A 24192-nucleotide genomic window follows, 5' to 3' on the forward strand; every position below is an offset into this window, starting at 1 on the left:
GCACTGCTACATCTGTCATAAACCTCCAGTAACATTCTTCCCACTTGCAGATTTCCTTTCTTTCTCTTTACAACTTCCTGCATCCTCTTTTGCAGTGAGATGCGTGAGTCCATGATTGTCTTACCTTCTCACTTGACAGCTACGTGGGTAACCAGTAATACCTGGCAGGGTCCGGTCCAATGTGTCTTCAGGATGTTCCTTCGCGTGAACACCTTGTTGTGAAACTCTTTCACAACCTTTGTTAGAGCAGCACAAGAGTTAATCTTCATGTATATAGGTCCATATATGTTACAGACATTTTACCAATATTATAATCTAGTGTTGGCTTAGCACATTAGTGTAGTCGATATTAGAAAAATCGTGCAAATGATGATACAAGCATCAAATTTGGCATTTCTGTTCTGCAGGGCTTTCTGATCAAATCTGCCCGATTGGCAATGTGAAAATCCAAATTTTGAAAAAAAAATAAAACTTCAAAAAATTTTGAAGTCACAGCTGGCTGAAATTCTTGAAGCGCAAGTGAACATCCCAGACAGAGAACCAAGGGGAGACGCAGTCATCATTGATGGCTCAGCACTTATCAATGCCCTACTTCCACGCATTTCAAAGATATTTGATGACGATGCTAAAGAAGACATCATCCCAAAGGTGGAATCCTATGGTGCCAGGTACGAGAGGGTGGACGTAGTGTTTGATGTGTACAAGAAGTCAAGTTTGAAGTCCGAGGCAAGGAATCAGAAGAAGAGTGACAGGAACCAGTAGGACCCCAAGTAACTGGAGAAGCTTTCTTCGAGATGACAGCAACAAGACTGAGCTGTTTCACTTCCTTGCGGAAAAGATGTGTGAAGCACAGACGACAAGCACAGTCATTGTCACAGAAGGAGAAGATGCCATTAGCAACACAAGGAAGTCACTGGATGCTGGGTCTCCATGTTGTCATGAAGAAGCTGACACTCGAATATTTGTACACGCCAGGGATGCAACGACGGATGGTAGCAAGTCCATTATCATAGAGGCTAATGACACGTACGTACTAGTCATAGCAATATCTGTCCTGCCATCCTTACAGGAACTAGGTCTTGAGAACATGTGGATTGCATTTGGCCAAGGAGCCAAGGTGCGATGGATTCCAGTCCATGAGGTAGTTTCTGCAATAGGGCCTGAGAAAGCTGGAGGAATCCCATACTTCCATGAGTCACTGGATGTGACGTCGTGTCTGCCTTCCGCGGTAAAGGGAAGAAAACTGCATGGCAGACTTGGAACGTCTTTGATGATGTTTCTGAAACATTCACCAATCTCAGCCAGCATCCAACATTGATTCGTGATCTTGACTTTTTTGAATTTTATTTTATTTTTCAAATTTTTCCAAATTTGGATTTTCAAATGGCCAATCAGGCAGATTTGATTAGAATCCCCTGGAGAACAAATGTGCCAAATTTGATGCTTGTATCATCATTTGCATGATTCCTCTCAAAAATTGCTGTTATCTGCCCCACTATGGAGGGATGGTTTTACATGATCATTTCTTGTGACCATCCTGACTTGGTTTACGTACTTTGTGGAGAAACATCCCGACATCCTTTTACATTTTTACCCCTGCCACCAAAGGTGGAAGGAGGTTGTTTTTACACTTGTGTTTGTGAGGATATCTCAAAAAGGTATGGACGGATTCAAACCAAACTTGACAGACAGGTTGGGCGTGTGACAAGGGTGAACCGATTTGATTTTGGTGAAGATCCAAATCCGGATCCGGATACAAGAATTATTTAATTTTTTAAGTGATTATTTACCGTTGAGAGACAGGGCCAAAAACGATATATACCATGATATTTCAAAAATGTATTGGGCCCGAGATGTTCTTGTGGATCAGGCATTGTGTGGCGGAGGTATACGCTCTACCGAGTGCCCTTCTAGTTCAAAATGTTATTATTACTTGAATATGGAGCACAATATTTCTAAGTTATGGACAGATTTGGACTCAACTTGGTGGAAAAGTTGAGTCTGTGACAAAGAAGAATTGATTCGATTTTGGTGAAGATTGGATCCAGATAGGAGAATTTTTTTATTTTTCAAGTCAATTTTCATCATTGAGAGATTGGACCAACAATGACGTGTAATATTTCAAAAAGTTGTGGACGAGTTATGACAAAACTATGTGGATGAGTTGGTTATAGGTGACAATAACAAGCCGATTCGATTTTGGTTCACGTCCAGATCCAACCTTTCAGTCGGATACAAAACGTAGACTGTTCAGCCTGGCGGAGGTATGCGCTCTATCAAGTGCCGTTCCAGTTACCCTCACCATAAGAGAGCGAATTGCATTTGGATCCGCTTGTTTGTCCGCACAGAATGTGAGCATGTGTGTGAATTACATTAGACCTTTTAATATCCCTAAAACCCTCTAGCGAGACTCTTTACAACCCCTAGACCCATTAAGACAACGACACAAAATACTCTAAAAGACCCTGAGACTCCTTTCTACCATCACACCTTTTAATACCCTGTAGACCCCTTTGACCTTTCGATCCTTTTCATTCATTTTAAGACCCTTTCAATCCATTCAAACCTTCAGCTATACTCTTTAGACCCCTTCGACCCTCGAGACCCATTTATACCTTTTCAGACCTTTCCACCTTCTACTATTTGACCTTCATAACTATATCATTTAATTCTTTCATTTGCAATAAACGACCTTCCATTTATTTGCCACACAAAACAAGTCCTGGTGAGGGTCTGAAAACTCTGATTGCTCTTTCTTGTTCTATTTGTTTTGCTTTAACTTTTGTGTAGCCTCTTACTTTGAGTGGCTTTATGCATTGTTTCGGGCTATTTCCACAAAAACATTGTGGGGTGAAGAGACAGCTTTCTAAATTTTCAGATGACACCAAGCTTGGGAGGTAAGGTAGATAGTAGACGGGGTGGTGATCATATTCAGGAAGGTATTGATACTTGCATAGATTGGCAAAAGATTGGCAGATGTATTTTAGCTTCAACAAGTGTAAGGTGCTGAGGGGTAAGAGTAATGAAAATAGAGATTACTTGATGTAAGAGGAAATCTTGGAGCACGTCACACACGAGAAGGAACTGGGGTGGGGTAAATATGTAAAGGGGGTAGGCAGACAGCACAGTGTCAGGCAGCTATCGGTAAAGCAGAGTTTTAGGTTGGATTTTTATTGTGGGGGGGGGGGGTGGGAGTGGGGTTGTATACAGTCAAGGCTCATGGAAGAGCGAGAACACAGAACGAATCAGGGCACAGCATAACAAAAGGAAGAGTAAAAGGAGAACAGGGGAATTCACCAACAGCAGGGCGGAGGGAGAAATAATAATAATAATAATAATAACGGAGACGGACAAACAAATAATGCAGGTATCGATGAGGGGACACAGGAAGAACGCATGGGATAAAAAAGATGGACACAGAAGCAAACCCTCAGGAAGGAAAAACTAGATATTTGAGTGGTGGCAGGGTTAACAGGGGTAGAAAAGATCATGATTTTGGATGGGGCATGATGTGAGATAGCGGTGTCTAGCCTGTGTTTGAATCTCGGCCCAGCTATAAACTGTCATCTCGATGATTTACATGCAGACGAGGCATCAACGTGTCATCTCAGTGTTTCACAAGCAGGGTGATTCATCATTGTGTGTGCTGTCCTTCGGACAGACGTTAAACTGGGAGTCCCGTTTGCTGGCATTAGTTGGTGGACGTTAAATATCTGATGGTGTACTTCACGAAGAGTGGGCAAGCTATTGCCGGGCACCCTGGCCAAAGTGTAAATTTCTGCCCTAACCTTAGTCTAACCTCAAGCCTGGCCAGGTGGTCCATGACATAACTGAGACAAACTTACCCAATCCCCCCCCCAAAACCAAACAATAACGTGGGAATAATTGTGGCTATCAAGAAGAAGTTGTTTGCTAACCAGGGTACAGGTAAAAATGCCTAGTCTATTATATATTACCAAGCATAGTGTCTGTTCATGCGTTCGTCTGTTCCCCGTTTACGGCGGCCGCTTCCAGCGCTGCGTTTGAAAAGCTTAACATTCACTTTTGAAATGATGGAAGAACAGGCATGAATAATGTTGCCAAATTTTATTTCGCAGCCAGGATATTTTGCCCTCTTTTTAGACAAATCCAACCTCTTGCCGCCGGACGTTGCACCACCATTTTACGGCGGGCGGTTTAAGTGGCTCCGAACTTTGGCTCTGAATGAAACCAAGAGTGCAACACAATTAACCTTTTTAAAGTCCATGAAATCATTTAAATTGATCGATTAACTTAAGCTTTTCCCGTCACTGGAGACGATTACTTTTGCTTGTAAGTATATAGTACTGTATATATATATATATTTTTCCCGATTAAGTGTTGTGGGTAAACACACACACACACCAAACAAATAAAAGGCACAAACTAGATTTTCCCCCACCAACGCCTTTAATGGAGGACAGCAGCTTGGTGGACTCACTGATTGCATGCAGTGAAACATTCTATGACAGAACGTGTCTGTAGGAATGGTCAGCTCACGCGACATGGGAGTATTCAAGTTGGGCCAATGAAATACCTCGTATAATCTTCATACTGCATCCATCTCCGACATGGCCTCGCTCAAGCAACAGAAACTTTCATCATCCACGTGTGTTTCCTCAAGAGGACATATAATGCAATGAAGTCAAGTCAACAGTAAACATGGTAACAGCATTATCTCGGAGCCACCGCTTATTTCATCTCAGTTGAACACAAATATGTACCATTGTACCTTTGCAGCGGTTGCTATCGAGAAAATTTTAGAAGAGGAGGACAGCCTTGAACCGAAGTGGACCTTGTCTGATTGACAGGCAATTTGCATACTAGCAATGGGAATATCAGGCACACAATAAATAAATGAAATGTTACATCAACAGTAAACTGATAAATGTGATTAGTGAATCATGTAGTTATTGCAAAAGCAATGTCTTCAAAGGTCAGGGTGTTTTGAACAAATGATGACAAACGAACGAAAAAAAAAAAAAGATAGAAGTCTTCATCTCTGTTAGAAATGTGCAAATGATCCTCGTCTAGAGTTTGTGCAAACAAAGATGGCCTGGCCATTCTGCCGATCGTGGCAGAAAGCAATATCCCATCAGTTGATGTTTGGTGCAGCGCTGGATAAGGAATAGAGGAGCATCGGGTTAATGATGGATAGACGAGATTTCTCAGCTTTGGTTAGAGCAGAGTGGAGGAGGTGTCATAATTAAATAAGTGAAAATTCTTCACGTCATTGCTTCTCGGCAATGCATTCGCTCTGTGATCTGACAAGCATAGGACTGGAGAGGGAAACATACACCAAGAGATATCACAACATGAGTTCCTCAACTTAACTCTCACTTTTCCATTCTTTCTCTGCATTTGTATTTCAAGTAGCATGTCCAATCCCTTAATTTCATGAATGAACATTTATCTTATCTGTTCCACCCACGATTAATTTGGTTTCCATAACCAATCCCATGAATAGTGTGACAAGAAACACATGACACCTACCTGCGTGCCAATGGTGTGGACTGCGGTGTGCTGGAACTCGAGAGCATGGTGCTGTAGATATTCATAGCTACGACAAGGCTGCACAATAGGATTGGGCCAATGATGGCGCCTTCAAGGCCATGGTAGTACACTCCACCAGCAACTGCCAAACCCGTCAAGTAGGGATGACCACCCCTGCTCTCGCACAGCAAGATGTCATCATCATTTGAACATATCAACCACAGAAGGTAGATACACTGTTGTAGCACAATTAATACCGACGTCTCGACTGTTCGAGGGTTGTGCAGCTCTCGTTAGGCAGTGTAGGTACATCTGAATTTAAAAAAAAAATCTAAAATCTCCCGGTTAACTAATGTGATTTTACTCTCTGACTGCTATTTGACAACTATTTCCAAATATCCCTTTACAAATGCATTACACATTGTCCCAAACTCGGGGGTGGTGTACAGTCAAGGTGGGGGTCCAATTCCAATTGATGACCTCGCGTAAGGGTGTGACACAATCCTGGTGAGCCCAAAAGTCCCACTCACTGCAATTCCGACCGCAAAGACAGCCGATTAACTTGGGCAGTGGTAACCAAATTGATTATCAACATACTCTATGGTGCCAGACCAGTGTCCGATGACGTCACATGGAATAAAGGACGAAACCAATCCAGATTAAAATAAAATAAATTATTTAATTAAGCTATTTCCATGGTCAGCTCCTGTAAAAGGTTTACTCGAGCTTCTGTGAGCATGAACTGGAATGACCACGGTCAAGCTCACCTCAAAATCCAGCCGCAGACTTGGCATCCTCTGGCATTTTAAGCCATTACTTGAAAAACTAGATGGTATTCATAGAATACTTACCCTGCGCAGTCTTGAGAAGGACTTGGTGCAAGCTAGCTCTTCTGTTTTTGTTTTTTTAAAGGTTTTTTTTCTTTCTTTGATCCAATATGGTGCCAGACCAGTGATGGATGATGTCACTTTAATCAAACTATATTTCCCATGGGTAGTTGATCAATTATTTAAAGTTTTCAATTAGGAGCTGGCGCCCCTATTATCAAAATTTCATGTCAATTGGACGAGGTTGCAAAGAAAAATGTTTTCATTACTTATCAAATCAAGCGTTGTACTTGTCGAATCATGACGACATAATGAAGAAAGCGATGACATCATCACTAACACATCTTATTCCCCATGGGGAGTACTTGACAATGAGCCACGTGTAATTTTTTTTCATGGAGCGGTTTCAGAGATATGGAGGTGCAAATTTTTTTTCGGTTTTTCCAGGATGGCGCCTGTACCACATGACCGATGACATCATAATTATGACTAAGAAAATTCTACAGGAGGCGGCACACCTACTTGGAAGATTTTGTGTCAATCAGACTAACGGTTGCTGAAAAAAATCAGTTTTTAAAATGCAGACACGTACACACAAATGTACGGCACACGGACGTGACCGATCGCTTCAGGAGCGAGCGCAGGGTAATTACAGTCTTACATTACAGCCACTAAGGCTTTGTACATAGTTCAATGGAGTACTGCCCTCTCCTATGGGCTGGTGCTCCAGCATCACATCTGTCTTTCCTAGATTCTGTGGAATCTAAAGCTCTCAAAATTATTGGAATCTCCGATGATGAGGCAAAAACACAAGGTATGTTGCTCTCATCATAAACAGGTCAGTGGCCTCTGCTTTTAACTGACTCTCGTCTGGTCTTGCTCTCTCTTTTTTTTATCAGCCCTCTGACCCTCCCAGCTTCTCCAGTCACCTCTCTTCCTTAAAATTCTAAAATCCAGGCCGACTGCACATTTCAACTTCTTTCTTCTCCCCCCCCCCCCCCCCCGTTTAAGTAATTGCCTTCCTGAGACTGTTCAAATCCCACTCTTCCCTCTCGGGCTTCAAAAGCAAGCGGTATGCCACGGTGTCACGTCATTCCCCATCCCTACCCGCAATGTTTTCTATGCTGATTAACCCTACCTAACCAACCCTCTTTGGATGCAGCCTGTGGCTGTTGGTTGCATCATTGCTGGAAGCCCAGCTGTGCCACTGAGACAGTGCCCAATTTCCAGTAAGCTGGTACTCGTTTCTGACGACCTCGGAAGGATGACAGGCTGAGTCAATCCATCTGGGGTTATTTAGCGGTACGACAAGGGTTCAAACTCCAAGACACCAAGATCTTAACCCAGCCACCTTAACCATGAAGCCAACACCGGGCTTGGAAGATCGGTGATAAATAGAGGGGCCACCAACGTGTCTGATGAGATAGCAGGAGGCCTTGTAATTCTGCTACTTTGTGGGATATACCAATGATATCGAGAGCTTTGGATTCCACAACATACAGGAGACAGGTGTGAAGTAGAGGTACCAACTTTAAGAGGAGAGGAATACTCAATTGATCTATGAACAAAGGTCTTGTTGGTGTGATCTATGGACAAAGAATTTACCAAAGAACAACGAAAGCAAGATGGAGGGTGCCCAGTCCGGGGCTGGCTTTTGAGGCCAGCTTTGATAAATGACTGTGGACACCCAGGCAAAAATAACATTCCTTTCCTGGAATACATGGGAATACAACTCTCATATACCATAGTTCTAACTGTAACATTTTTACCTGGGTATTGTCAGGCAGGCAGAGGTCAAAGGGGAGTGGATGAGCTAATGTTTCTTTTGATTTATTCTGAGCGACATATTTAAATGTTGGTGTCGGGCACAGGTCTGCTTCCAAACAAGGGTGAAAGTTATCACCTAGGAGGCTGCTCTCACTATCAGGTCTTGTTTTTGGCCAATATCACCATATCCCACCTCCACTTCTGGCCCATACTCTGGGAAGCTGTCATTGGTCCTTCATGCAGGCTACCCACTTCCCAATCCTCCCTTGATCTGACATTATCTTGATTTGCTTGTCTGTACTTCAACAGTCGAATATTCCTTATGGCCTTCACCAGGGTTAATATTCTGTGATGATGTGTGTCTGTACCTTGATCAATTTTTTGCAACCATCCAAGGTGATGATGTAACCCCACCCTATCCCCCAAGCTCACCACTACCCAATTAATCTCCAAACAGAGAAATTAATCAGGTACCAATGCAAATTGCTTATTCTTTTTAAAAGATACAGTGGAATCATTAACATCAAGAACCTAAATTGCAGACAGGACAGCCAGATTTATATCTCCATCGGAAGGCTGGTGTGTTCTGAGATGCAGCACTCCCTGCTGGCACAACCCCAGAAATGCCTGATCCCATGACACAGGACAACCACTTGTGGGCCAGAAAGCTCAGAAGTGGAAACATGATCAATTGAGCTATGCTTGCATGCTTCAGCTGTCAACACCTGGCTCATTAAAGTCTTTCATCCAAGTACAAACTTGAGTCGACTTTCCTTAATACGAATAATTATTCTGCTGGTAAAGGCAGGTGTCAATCTTTGTTGGTGGACAGGTAGAACAAATGGATAAAATCAACAGGATGTTGAGATATGCTAACTGCCATGAAAAGCAAGGAGAAGCTGACGTTTTGGGTGTTAAGCTTTCGTTGGAACAAAAGAGGAACGAAGGGTCAACGCTTGAAACGCGTTTCAATTTGCTCCCAATTGCGGTGAGCATACCTCGATCAACGTTCGGTTGATTTCATCCGTTGTTCAACTTTTCGAAGCTTGTGGAGGCCTGTTGGGATTTGCAGCCTCATTTTACATCTTGTGTAGACCCTGCTGCACATTACTGGTCACAGATTTGTCCGCTTTCTTCATTTGCATTTTTTAGTACTGTATAAATAAGCTTGCAGAGGGTCTTCCGAAAAGAGTGGTGCAAAAGAAAATGCTATAATTGCCTTTTTCCAGCATTGCGAGTGACATCATGAAAACATTGGAAACTTTCCACTTGGGGGCAACAATATAGGTTTTGTTGGAACAGCTGTGACATCATGTTTGTCAAAAAATGGTTGAATGTTGCAATTAAAGTGTAGGGAAACCCTCAGGTTACCTTTAAACAGACACCAATATTATCAAAGCAAAAAAATAAAGGTAAGCAAGTGAATAAGCTATATGTCACCCAGAGATGTCACTGTAGATGGCTGTATCCACACATGAAGTAGGCAGAATGTGACATACGAACAGCAGCAGAGAAAGCCAGCGCTGGCCTTGTGCGAGCCACAGGTCAAGCACCGCAGGTATGACTGCCCAGTACGTGCCAAGGAAAGGCACCGCCCCAAGGCACGCGGCCAATACTGGGGGCAAAGAGGGGAGGTCACTCCACTTTGAACGAATCATCTCGTTTGATTTGAGTGAAATCCAAACAATTCTTTATAAAGGTACAGAGTGGATAGATTTGAGTGAAATCAAGACAATGCTTTATAAGGTACATGGTGAATATATATATATATATATATATATATATATATATATATATATATATATATATATATATATATATATATATATACATATATATACATACACACACACTTATGGAAAAAAGTTCCCATGCACGATAAAAATTAACACAAAATGATATTGACATGTACCCGAGTTATATCATGGTCTGCCAACATGTGCCTTGACATGTTCCCCAGTTTACCCGTGAATATCCGGAATTTGCACATGCATACTGTGCACTGCATGCACAAAATTGCCATGCACGTGTACCGAGTAACGTGACAGTGCTACACATGGTTCTGAGCAAACTGCAATGCAGCACGATTCGGTGAACCATCCCAGCTGTTAAAAACATCTTTATTGACGTCTAAGCATCGTAAACGTGATGCCACATCTTTCCAAAAATGAACGTCGATGTGCTATTGGCATGTTTGAGACAGGAATGCCACAAAACGTTGTGGCTGGGAGTTTTGGTGTTCATGGGAACACCATACAGTCACTATGGAGACGTTATCAACAAACTGGCAACATCAGAGATGGTCCACGTTCTGGGTGACCATGTGTGACATCACTTCGGAAGGAAAACCATATCCGATTAGTGCACCTTAGGAATCGGTTCCAGGCAGAAAGTTTGATAGCTCGCTACATCCCTGGCTTGCGACCGATCAGTGCCATAACTGTCACGAATTGGTTACATGAACATAACATCCGACCACGATGACCAGCAGTGTGTCCGATTTTGTTGCCATGTCAGACATGCATGCCCAGCTTGATGTAGAGAACATCTGAGGTTCAGGAGCCAAGATTGGAATACTATCCTCTTAACAGATGACTTGAGGTTCCATATGTTATTTAATACATGGTCAAGCCTGATGGAAGAGCGAGGATACAGAACAGATCAGAACACAACATAACAAAGGGAACAGAAGGAGAAAGGGGAAATGCCGATAGCAGGGCGGAGGGAGAAAGTACACGGAGATGGACAAATAAGGGATGCAGATAATGATGAGGGGTAGGGGGGAATGCAAGGGGTGGACAAGATGGATACATAAGCAAAATTATGAGAGGGCTGGAAGGGGGTGGGGGGTGGTTTAACGGGTGTAGAAAAGATAATGGTTTTGGATGGGGGATGACTTGAGATGATAGTGAACAGCTGATTTGAAGACTTGGAGGGAAGAATGAGAATGAAGAGTGTGAAAGGTGGTTTCACAGGTGGGGGACAAAAATAAAAGGAACAAGTCTGGAGACGGCGATGGTTCACGAGCAATGTACACGGTTCGCCTTTTTTATTTTTTGACCTTCGAGGGGACGCCACGGGCAAACTGGCGGGAATCGGGAAAAACGTAAATGATGAAAGTTGTAGTACTCGAAGAGCGCTACTTGCATACCAACTTTCATTCGAAACCGTTGAAAACCCTAGGAGCTCGATGACCAATTTATTGATTTTTTTGACATTTTCTAAGTTTGTGACCTTGTGACCTTGACCTTGGGATGAAAATGAAAAATCGAGCTCCGTGGGGCTATGCAGGTGCCATTGGGCTAACCAAATACTGAAACCCCTGCCAGATTTGACAAACCCCCTCGGAGAAGATGTAACTTAAAATCGGCTACCCCCTAAAAACACGTTTTTTGGGCGTGTCTCCACCCATAATGGGCGCAGCATGCCCATTCTCAGGAAAACACAACTAGATCATGATACAAACCTCCCATCCAAATTTTTATCAGGATCGGATCAAAACCCACGGAGCTATGCTCAGGACAGACAGACAGACACACACCCATAACGAATATAGTGGTCACTTACTGAATCGTGAACCAATAAATGAGTGGAAGTGAGCAGTGATTCTGGATTTAGGAAGTTTCACGAGAAGGGGGTTGCTGAGAGCTCATGTGTGCCAAGGAAGGACTTTGCATGACTGAGATGCCCGAAGGGGTTGCAAGATTATTGTAACACCCCTGTCTGTCGATGTGTGTGTGTGTGTGTGTGTGTGTGTGTGTTTGTGTATGTGTATGTGTATGTGTGTACATATTTTTGCTTTCATTATTTTTTTTCGATGCAACTGCTTGTCCCATCGATGCAAAACTTTAAACATAGGAGTCACTATGAATAATATTTAATGATAACCCTGATGTCATAGGTCACATTGTATGGCAGCCATATTGGCTTAAAAGAAAAAAAAACTTGGACATCTCCGAAACTACTCAACAAAAAAGAATGGAATTTGGCATGTCATCAACTCCCCATGGTCACCAGTGAAGTATATAGGGTGATAAGGGTGTCAGTGAAGTGGTATTCCAGCCATAATTGGTTGAATCAAAATCCTAATCTGAAAAATGTGACACCATATATCTGATCTCTGACCCGATGTTAGTGAAGAATTAAATTTATGACATCATTGGTGACGTGGTCTGGCAGCCATATTGGATTGAAAAAAACCCATAAAAACCTTCTCCGGAACTGCTTTACAGATTGATGCGAAACTTCATTCATATGATCAACTCGCCATGGTGGATATGGTATGAACTATAAGGGAACTCGGTAGAGCGCATACCTCCGCCACTCAATGCTTGAACGAGAGCATATCAGGCCGAATACATTTTTGAAACATCACGCTATATATCGTTTTTGGCCCTATCTCTCAATGGTGAAGAATCATTTTGAAAATTAAATAATTCTCAAATCCAGATCTTCACCAAAATCGAATCAATTTGTCGTGGTCGCACACTCAACCTGTCCACCAAGTTTCATCCGAATTTTTTTTTGAGATATCGTGCTATACATCAGTTTAGCCCTATCTCTCAATAGTGAAGAATCACTTAAAAAATTCTAGTAGTCGGATCTGGATCCAGATCTTCACCAAAATCTAATCAATTTCTCCTTGTCACACACCGAACCTGTTCAAAACTTTTTGAGATATCCTGCACACAGACTAATAAACAGAAAGGGATGAAAACATAACCTCCTTCACCTTCGGTAGCGGAGGTAAAAAGTTTTCATATTCACCTTCATTGACACAATTTGGCCTTAATGTGCACAAAATGGTCACTAAATATCATAGTAATCAATCAATTATAATCAATAACGCAACAGAGTGGATAGTTTGAAGATATGTGACATATTGCAAGATATGTCACATAATATGGTACATGGATGAGACTCGGTGTATGGGCCATAATAGCAGTGTGCCATAATAGTGGAGTGTTCAGTTAACAATAGTATTGTTACGGATTTCAGAATCCGGTCTGATGAATGCATCCACACATCCAGGTCCTGAGACAGTTATTTCCTTAAATGCATGTTCAGATTAGCCCCATCCCCATGTCTAATGGGATTTTAAATGTGGTGCGTTGAGAAGGGTAAAGCATAGATCCCCTCTCTTATGAGAACCTTTTTTTCTTTACGACAGACACGTTTATGCACATATTTCTTTCGTGAGCGCTGACGCCCGCCTTTTTTTTTTCTTCAGCAACGTTTATGCACATATTTATTTCGCGAGCGCTGAGGCCTGCCCTTTTCTGAGCGCACGGGTTGTCATGGTAATGGTGCGCAAGTGGGGCGGGGTGAGCTTGGGGGGACTCTGCGCCCGCCGAGATGGGCCGCATATATAAAAAGAATTGGAGGTGCGTTGAAGGAAAAAGAAAGCGAGAGAGGAAGCGCGCGAGGATTCAAGCGAAGTGAACATGAAGAGGGCAAGCACGTGAGAGAAGAAGCGGGCAAGCGAGCCAGAGAGGGTGCGAGCACGCAAGCGAGTGAGCGTGTGGTTGTCTGACCAGCACCAACAACGAGATAATTCGTCCTTCCCAGTGTTTGAGCAAGCTAGCGTGTGATGCGTGTGTGGATGTGAGTAGCGCCGACAACGAGCGAGGCGCGGGTCAGTCACCAACAGACCGTGTGGGTCACTGGACGTCACCAGTTTTGTGAAGTGTGAGGAGCTGCCCGTGTCGCAGCACCAGGGTCTAAACCCGCGACAGACGATCTCAGTGCCCCCCCCCCCAGACGTCGACTGGCGTTTAAGGCTGTTCACGAGAGGGTGCACGGCAAGGCTGGGTGCTGGCGACGGACAAGACACGCACACACACATTTCAGAACGTTTTCACTTCGCGGACGACTTCTCTCTGTTGAGAGAGACGACTCTTCTCCCCCCCTGACCCCCCGCGAATGATCTGCTGGGTGCCCTTGTCTGTGTTTAGTTGTAAGTAAGTCGACCCCCGATAAGCACCTGCTCTCTGTCTTTTTCCTGTAATTTTGATTGATTTTGCCTGATTAACTATTCATTTTGATTGCTTTAGAATTTATTCACTTATTTACCTCAAGAAATAAAAAGTTCTTTTTATTTATTTATTTTATTATGAATAAATCATTTGTTGACTTCCAACCTGTCCGTGTTTGTCTTTTACTTCCATTGGTCTCACATTGTCCGACCCTAGAGAGACTGGGAGGTAATTACCACAGATTTGACCAAAAATATCCAGCACGCACCAGCGGTTAAAACGCTCGGCCGCCCTAATTAAGATCTAATCAAGAGAAGATTGGTGTTTTGCCGAGGGTGCGCTCCCCGCTCAGGTAGCCACGTGACTTCGAGTTAACCGGCATAATTAGACGGTGGACACTGGAACTCGTGGTTAACTGGGTAGCGTTCTAAAACAACCCACCGTACCACAACGTTAAATGTGAGCGGTGGCCCCAGGTCCGGCTCTTCCGAGGACAACCGTGGATTCATCGCCTGAGCGACAAGCTGGTGTCTCGGTACCCGTGGCCGCAACAGTATTTTTGTTCCGAATGAGCATGCGAGGAAGAATATATGCTCCACTGAGTGCCGTCCTAGTTTATTCATAGTGTCCTGTCTATACTTTTTACCAAATACATTGTAAACTAGAAGGGTACTCGGTGGAGCGCGTACCTCCGCCACGTAATACCTAATCCATGAGAACATATCGGGCCCATTACATTTTTGAAATATCATGCTATACAGTAGTACTATATCGTGTTTTGGCCCCATCTCTCAATGGTGAAGAATCACCTTAAAAATTAAATAATCCTTGCATCCAGATCCGGATCCGGATCTTCACCAAAATGTAATCAGTTTGGCCTTGTCACACACCGAACTTGTCCACAAAATTTCATCCGGATCCGTCAACAACTTTTTGAGATATTTGGTACACAGACAAACAAACAAACAAACAAACAGACAGAAAGGGTTGAAAACATAACCTGCTTCACCTTCGGTGGCGGAGGTAACAAACCCATTTTAATTCTAAGAAACATCTACCCACCTTTTGCCTTCCATGTGTGTGAACAAAATGAAAGCCAGTTTTGGCTTCATTTTGGTGACCATTTAAAGTCTGAATGTAGTATCGTAAATTAAACAATGTTTTGGCTGTTCGCGGAGGTGTTAGACCTCAGAGAGCTCAGAGAGCCAGCATTAGCAGGACCCCTCTGATATGATAATGTTGATCTTGCTGTCCAACCAACAGAAATTTTTACTTTGGCAAGGCTTATAAAAGAGCAAATAAATAAACAGGGGTAGCAAAACACTCTTGAAAGGGCAGAAAACATCAGTAGCAGACAGAGAGAACTGCAAAGTAAGGGATAATAAAATTTAATCTTCATCAAAATTGGGATCATTACAAAGAAAACAGTACATTAATTTTCGCTATGTGGGTGCTGAGCTTGCTGTCCTATCTACAAGCAATTCACTCGTGGACATGGTGGTGCTGTGGTGAGGGAGGAGGGGGGAGGAGGGTGAGGGTATTGTATCCTAGATGGGAGTGAGGGGGTTGTGGGAGGTGAGGGGGGGGGGAGATTGGTATTTTATCCATGTCATCCCTTTATAAGTTATGGAATCGGCAACTAGATGATGCACATATGACAAAAACATCTCCCCTCTGAGTTTTCTGCTTCCGCATGTCACTGTCACAATAAACCTGTCCTTATTCATGTCGAGAGTTAAGATTTGCACTCAGGGTGGAAAGTGTGCATAAGACATGGGTGCAGAGGCACAGTGCAGGAGGAATACGTAGGTGGAACAATAATTGAGGCAAGAGGAGGTAAACTCTCACCTGCCGGAATGAAGACAACATTGATGCCGAAGGCCGTGTGTGTGAGCCATGTGTAGATGCCATAAAATGCGGCCATTTTAAACGAGGCATCAAACACACCCCTAGGTACAAAAAACAGCAATCATGTCATAATCACAAAAAAACGTCTTCACACAAAAAGTATGGAGAATTTAAAAAAAAAAATACTCCTCAGGACCACGTATTGAATTCACCGTGTTACAGGAATACAATGAAGAGTGAGGATAAGGAATGTGCGGTGGTCAGTGGAATGAAGCATTTTAGAATTACAAGCTCACATCTTTCGGTAAAAACCGAACATTGAGAGCATTATTTTTTGCATGTCAATGACTGGTGTTGAAATGCTTTGGAAGTTGCAACGCGAAGTCCAAAAATACGCTTTACACGAGAAATGTACAGCACATACGCTCTGTGTTTCGAGACGTCCCACAAGGCAGAGAAATAAAGACATGACACAAAACTCATCACATCATCGTCTCATCGGAGCATTAGCATACATGGCAACTTGAAGGCGACAAAAAAACAGGTTGGTGGGAATCGAAAGAGTTTTTTTTTTTAACCCTTTGGTGCTGCGGTCACAGATTTGCAACGAGATATTAATTGAAACAATTTTTTTGTTTGTTTTAATTTTGGTTATTCGTCTAACTTGTCACCAAAGTTGTGGTTTTTTTGCAAATACCACTTGAATTTCACAGCCCTATGAAAAAAAGAAATTAAGCAACAGGGAACCGTGTGGCCATAAACAATGCAGCGCGCAAAGGGCAAACGTGGTTAAAACCGCGATTCAATATATTGACAGATCAGGAATGATAAGGAGGTTCCAAGTAAGACATACATACAATTTCTCAAAAAAAAAGAATATTTCTGTTATGTCACTCAACAGATGCTAAGCAATGTGATTGATTGTAAGGCACAAGTCCATTTATTCTGCAGCAAGTCATGTTCACATATCTCCGATTCTGTTACGATAGCATCTCCCTCACATTCCACATTCCCCTCCCTCTTGCATCATCATCTTCCTCAAAATCTCTCAACATCCGGCAATTAAACAATAACAACAAATTTGGAAAGAATATAGCAACTAAGAAAGAACACAACAATTTCTCAAAGTTTCATTTGCTTTTTTCGTTTCCAGTTGTTGCCCGTGACGTCACATTTACTGCAAATAGCGTCCCCACAATAAAGGACAGTGTTACCTGGTTTATACAGACCAAGTGATGATAAATGGTGATGAATGCGATATGATGATCTTGACAATAAAACTTTTAGAAATGTTCGTTCATTCACAAGCTTCAAACAGCATCATGGTATCCCATTTCACTCATTTTTTTAAATTATGGTTTGAATTTGGAACGGCAATTTGTGGACACCCTGTATACAGATGAAAACAATCCGAATTGAACTGTACCATTCAAAATACTCGAAAGTACCGATAAATATCACAGTAAGAAGTCGAAGAGTGAATTGGAAAGTGAATAGGCCGACCGATTGATTTGGGGTGACGCCAAATGGAAGACTAGAGGAAGCGACGATGCCCACAGATGAGAATTGAAGGAATTGGTCGGTTGGGTAAAGCTCATTACGTCACCAGCCCATGGAGTCAGACTAGAGCGGTACCTAGCATATCGGATACAGATCGCTCCAAATCTGTCACTCTGTGTGTGAATCCATGAGAGTGGAATGGAAGGTAAACATTGCATTTTTGAGATTGTTCGTACTTTCCATCCAATATTGGTTTTAGCAATATTAAAACGGGTCCGTGGGGTTCAAGAAAGAAAACGGGAAATTGGTTTGATTCAAAATATGATCAACTTGCACCTATTTATTCCATGCACAAGAAGGCTTAAGAATAAATGTGGGAGAATTTTTTTTTTTTAATTCAACCAATTGATCTCTGCACTATGTATGGGTACATAAAACTGTGAAAATATGCATCTCCACTATATATATATATATATATATATATATATATATATATATATATATATATATATATATATATATATATATATATATATATATATATATATATATATATATATACATATATATATATATATACATATATACATATATATATACATATATATATATATATATATATATACAGGGTGTCCCAAAAGTCACCTCTGGATCTAGAAATTAAATAACATTTCTATTTTTTAAAATAATTTATGATTATTTTTATACCAAAAGAAAATTTACAAAATGGAGATAAGTTTTCTTTATTTATGAAAAACGATGCAGCTTAGATGCCCTCCATTTTCTGCGTCGCAGAGACGGGCTCTTTCGACAGCATTTTTCCACAACAGCGGACAATAACTCTGGCTGCAGCCTTCGAATTTCTGCACAGATGTTGTCCTTGAGCTACTTAATTGTATGGGGCTTATTGATGTATACACGCTCCTTTAGGTAACCCCAAAGAAAATAATCGGGAGGCGTCAAATCACGAGAATGGTGTGGCCAATAAATTTCTGAATTTCGCGAAATTATTCGGTGTCCAAAAATTTGCCTTAGAAGCTCCACCGTGGCTCGTGCCGTGTGGGCAGTGGCTCCTTCTTGTTGAAACGACATCTCAGGTTTATCCTTCACTGCAAGACGCACAAAATTCTCGAGCATGACTCGATACTGCTCTCTATTGACCGTCATTGCACTGTCAAAAAAAATAAGGGCCGATAATCCTTTCTGACGTTACACCACACCAGACAGTGCATTTGAGAGAATACAACTCAGGCTGACGAATAGACCTATGATTCTCTACTCCCCAGAACCTACAGTTCTGCGTATTCACAAAACTGTTCAAATGGAAATGAACTTCATCGCTCATAATCAGTTTATGAACAAATTCGTTTTCTTCATTGACCAACCTCTGAATTTGGACTAAGTAATTTAAGCGTTGTTGATGATCAGTTGGTTTCAACTTTTTCACCAATTGCACTTTGTATGGGTACAGGTGCAAATCGTTTCTAAGTGTGCGATGCAGTGACATCCGAGACATCCCCAACTGGTCAGAACATCTGCGGATCGATGTTCCTGGTTCTTCTTGAACACTGTCCAGTACACGTTCACGATTAATCTGCGAACGGACTGAACGTGGTTTTCCAGATTGTGGCAAGTCACTTATTGACCCATATTGCTGAAAACATTGAATCAGCCGCCGAATCATGAAGTCTGAAGGTGGTTTTCTGGCATTGAAGTGTCGGCAGCGTGTTCTTTGGGTGAGAATAATTGATCGATGAAATTTAAAATAAAATTCCACGATTTTGGTTCTTTGTTCAGTTGTGAATCTTTCCATGGGTAATTTCCAAATGTTAATCTAAATTCTGAAAAGAAAAGAAAAACAAATTATTAAAAAAACAGAAATGTTATTTAATTTCTAAATCCCTAGGTGACTTTTGGGACACCCTGTATGTGTATATATTGTTGCGGGCCGGAAACCGGTGGCGAGAACGATCACTCGGTGGGGGAGGTTACGTCATCTTACACCAGACTCCCCGGAATTGTAGGCCGTCGCTCCGGATAATTCCATGAGCGGCGGGTCGCTGAACCGGCCGTGGATGCCAATATCTCAACCGCGTAGCGTAAGGTCTTTTTGTCGAGAACCAATTTACCTAATTAACCAACGCGATTTTGACTACCGGGGAACCACGCCCTCAGCACGTCTTCCTCGAACCGGGTCACTCTACCGACTGCGGTCGAGTTCCAACTACCGACTACCAACTCCGGTTCAGATGCAGTAGAGGGAACTGCCGGCTAGGATGAATGGATTATCGGGTATAAAAACCCGGCTAAAACTCAGATCCGAACCATGCTGGACCAATGCCAGAAAGGACGGAAATGAAATGAGAACATTTCTGCAATTGTTTTATTCACAAATAAAAAAGACACAGGGCAAGACTTTTCGCGGAAATGCAAGCAATAATTTACAATGATGGAAAACACTTAATAGTTCTACTTATAAGATGGGCCCACACTCAGATGATTTATTGAAAGATTCCCGCAGCAAGAGAGGGAGAGACGAGCTGGGGGTTGCAGTTCACATGGGTACCTGCACGTTGAAGGGAGGGAGTGCTCCATGGTGCGGCACCTGCTATTGGTTGTGCGGCTTGGCCCACAGTCACACGCGTGGGGCTCGTGCCATGGAGGAAACCGAGCGGGGCAGGCGGAGTCCCAGGGCGGAGATCAGGGTCGCGGACGGGACCCAGGAAAACTCCACGAACGCAGCAAAATGTAGAGCGCACACCAACAAACTTGCTCCTCCAAAAGAACTCTCATTCCTCCTTCAAGAGACTTACTCAGAATCAATGACCCAACCCCCTCAGAACTCTCGAGACTCCTCTCCACATAACTCCTTCTGCACTCAGGATGGTGTCGTAACTTTTATGGACCTCCCCGAACGGGGCGGGGGCTCAGTGGAACAGACGTCACTGTCTGCCCTGATTGGACGGGGCTCCCATGTGTCCGCCCTTTCTGTGTGGGATTTCGGCCATGCAGGGAAAACCCCGCCCCCACTCCACACATGCTCATACTTGTCAAAAAGAAGTTACAAAGTTTGTGGAAGCCGAGAAGGAACTGCCAGAGATTCTGCCTTGGACAGCGAGTCGCCGGTTAGGCGAGTGAAGCGCTTGTTCAATAGCAGGTTGTTGGTTTGTTTGTTGGATGGTCTTAGATGGTTTGTTGGATGGTTCACTGCATGTTTTGCTGGATGATCGTTGGAGGGTTCGTTGGATGGTTTGTTGGAAGTTATAACCTACCTAAAAGAACATCGCAACGCACACCTTTCATTCTCTCACTACACAAAACGAAGGGACCTGTCTCACATGTACTTAACGGAATAACTGACCTTTCGGACATCTGTATGTTTGAATGTGTATCGTTTCCAGATCCGTAAGTATATATATATATATATATATATATATATATATATATATATATATATATATATATATACACATATATATATATATATATATATATATATATATATATATATATATATATATATATATATATATATATATATACATATATATACATATATATATATATATATATATATATATATATATATATATATATATATATATATATATATATATATATATATATATATATATATATATATATATATATATATATATATATATATATATATTATGTAGGAGACAGCGTTAGTCATTTGGGGGCCACATACAAAATGCAATTGTGGCCCAGTGGGCCCCTGTGAGCCCTGTCAATCTGTTATCACACTAAAATAAGCATTATGACGTTCGTCTGTCCGACGTTGATGTATTCGGTCATTACTTATGCAATCTCAACCAACTAAACTTACCAAGGGGACGACAGGTCAAAAGGTAAAGGTTGTAGTGACTTCATTTGACCACCTCATCAGGAGTTCCAAAGGTGGGGTGACGCAAATTCTCCTGATAAATGTGTGCCGTGTCACGCCGTTCCCGGTCTGGTTGGGAGAGGGTATCATGACTGATGCTTCAGAACCCTTAATTGTATCACGAATGAGGGGACTCCTTGTTATTTTCGCACTCGCTTAGCCTATGTTGTTTTAGATTCAACTGCAAAAAATCCGGAGGAATTCCCATGTTTTATTGCCTTTTTCCGCCTTTGGAAAAATGTTAAGGTGAAGGTGTACATATTGTTGCGGAAATGGCCTTTAGTGTGTTATTAAATACAGGTAGTCGTCGACTTACGACAGCAATTGGTTCCGACCAATCGGTCGTAAGTCGACTTGGTCGAAAGTCGAACAACGTATATTTTACATACAAAAAAAAACCAAAAAAAAAACCATTTTTTTTTGGGGCCACTTTACGTGGTCGTAAAGTGGTTGTAAAGTCGAACAGTCGTAAGTCGCATAGGTCGTAAGTCGACGACTACCTGTATAGGATTAGCCCAGATCCCCCCTTAAATGCATGTTTCGCCAGGTTGTTCGGTAATTGGACGTTACATGTGTGTTGGGAGATGTAGCAGGCTGTCCAGTGTTCATACGGTGGTGGTGTACCGAGAGGCAGCTTCTTCTTTTTCCTGCCCCCCTCTTAGCTAGCCTCCACCCTGCGCTCTGACAGTCAGTCAAGACGTGCCGGTGACCCATTGGCGGAGGAATGCTGCAATCTCGAGTGATGGACCAATCACGGGTCCTCGGAGGCGGTCCGTAAGGCCCGCCCCGAAAGGCAAAAGCAACTGGCTGCTTTGTGAGTCTGGGATCTGCTTTCATGAAAAGAGCGAGCCCCAAGAAAGGCAAGGGAGGAACTGCATGAGGTCTGCCTGCTGGTGTCGGTCGATGAGAGGCTGCTGGTGTCGGTCGGCGATCTGCTTCGAGAGGGACGGCTGTGCGAGTCAGCGATCTGCTTCGTGGGAAAGGCCCGCCCTGAAAGGCAAGGGGAACGGCTTGTGTGAGTCGGCGATTGGCTTTATGGAGAGTGGTTTTGGCCGGCTTTTCCTCCTCGGCCATGGACCCAGCCTGCAGAGCCCAAGACCCCGATTTGGCCGAGTCTGGTGAACAGGCCAGGCCTGGATTTGTATACTGGGCCTTGTGAGAAACCAGCTGGAACACACCATAGATCTTCCTATCTTGTGCCGTCGACTTTACGGGTGCTGGACGCGCCGAGGCTGCATGCGTGAGTGGTGCCGGTAGAAGGAGTACGAGCGCCATCTTGCCATGCGGCGTGCTCGAGCTTGGGCACTTGAATCCGTTGACATAAGCTTCTCACGAGCCGCATTCGTGCCTTTGACACTTTCCCCTCATCCATGAGGCATCACCAAGTACTCCGTGTCCTGTCTGCATGTTGTCCAGGCCTAAGGCTTATCTCGCTAGGGCTCCCTTCGAAACACGTATCCATAGCTCCCTAGTAAAGAGCAGGTTATAGATTAATTATAACGTTCGTGAATGCTTTGCTTGTGTTGTATTCCCCGATGTGTCCCCAATAAATCTGGTTGATTCATATGAAAGTTGCCGCCTTGAGTTTATTTGTGCCGTGCTGAGGAACAATCCGCTCGATTTGGAGATAAAACCAAAATGGTTACAGACTGGCAGACTTTGCTCGGTCTCTGACAAATCCAGTCTGTAACCAGGGTCTATTTCCCCAACTGGCAAGGCACAGGTGTACTTTGGTATTGTTATCTGAGGCACGTGACCCGAGGCCTGTGCCGAACCAGCCAGCATTATAACCCCTGAGACGGCGGTGCTGTTAAGTGACGCCGAATCTTCAACATTTGGCTGTCAAGAGTAGGGTGCGATTTCCCCCACCGTCAGATCCATAGCAATATAGCAGCTTGAGTGGCATTCCACTTTATTGAAGCATTTTTCCAAGGTCACTTCAAATGACAATAATAATAATAATAATAATAATGATAATAGCATTATAAGATTAACATTCTTGCCAAATAATAATATGAACAATAATAGGTCGTAATAATAATGTGATCTCCCTGGTCACTTCCATAGCCCGAAGGAAGTGGTCGTTTCTTGTCGGATAATTTTTTAATTATTTTATGTGATTAGAATAATGGTAACTCCCCAACATCACCGCCAGTCGTAAACACAAACTCACAAATGCAAAAGTAGTGTGTATCTTGGCCCTTTATACATGTTCAATGTAAATTACAGAATAAACTTTGAAAATAAACAGTAATACTATTAAAAGTACAATTGCAAATTATCTTTCAAAACTATATAACAATAAATTGTGCATCAGGCTACTGTATCTTTTTTTTTCTGGGCGAGAGGGGAAAGAAACGGTCCCAACACATGGAAGAATAACAAAAACAATACTGTATGGTAACGTTAGCGAGCTATACAAGTGCAATATCTGTGCGTCTCTCAGTTTCATCTGATGTAGGTGCTGCCATGGGGCAGAAACGCACGCACGCACGCACACACGTTGGGATTTGAACCTTTTGAAAGCTTTTGTTTCTTCCCAGCAAAATCCACTCACTTACAGTTAGCTAAAATATATTTCTGCTTGGCTTTCTGTGATTCATAAAGGGAGACCTGCAAGATAAGAAATGTGGTCAACCTCGAATGATCCACGGGAACATTGTGTAACTGGATCTGAGAGAAACCTCAGGTCCTCCTGATCTACTTGATATACTGGTGTTGAAAGGACATAAACCAGCTGGTCCTTTGATGAACGGACAGGCTATTGTGAGCTGGAATAAGCCAACGTGGCAAGATAAACATAAAAAGGGAGTGACTCTGCTATTCTGATGGAGCATTCTCCGAGGTTCCTCAATTG

At 42.7% G+C, this 24192-nt stretch overlaps 1 protein-coding gene across 3 annotated transcripts in view; it reads right to left on the reverse strand.

Annotated features, from left to right (window-relative positions):
• Positions 1–4071: 4071 nt before the first annotated feature.
• Positions 4072–24192, reverse strand: part of TMEM245 (transmembrane protein 245) — a 71215-nt gene continuing 51094 nt past the window's right edge. For 2 of the 3 annotated variants that reach the window (XM_085891198.1, XM_085891197.1), the window contains 4 exons: positions 15929–16029; positions 9546–9720; positions 5512–5685; positions 4072–5297 (listed from right to left, as the gene is read on the reverse strand). In XM_085891198.1, coding sequence (XP_085747324.1) covers positions 5249–5297; positions 5512–5685; positions 9546–9720; positions 15929–16029 — 499 coding nt within the window. In that variant the 3' untranslated portion in view covers positions 4072–5248. The remainder of the gene's footprint in view (positions 5298–5511; positions 5686–9545; positions 9721–15928; positions 16030–24192) is intronic. The other variant, XR_015060754.1, reaches the window with a different exon arrangement.

The sequence above is a fragment of the Eptatretus burgeri genome, chromosome 8 (assembly GCF_056783735.1).
Source record: "Eptatretus burgeri isolate ZD-2024b chromosome 8, Ebu_testis_v1, whole genome shotgun sequence".
In the NCBI taxonomy this organism is placed as follows: domain Eukaryota; kingdom Metazoa; phylum Chordata; class Myxini; order Myxiniformes; family Myxinidae; genus Eptatretus; species Eptatretus burgeri.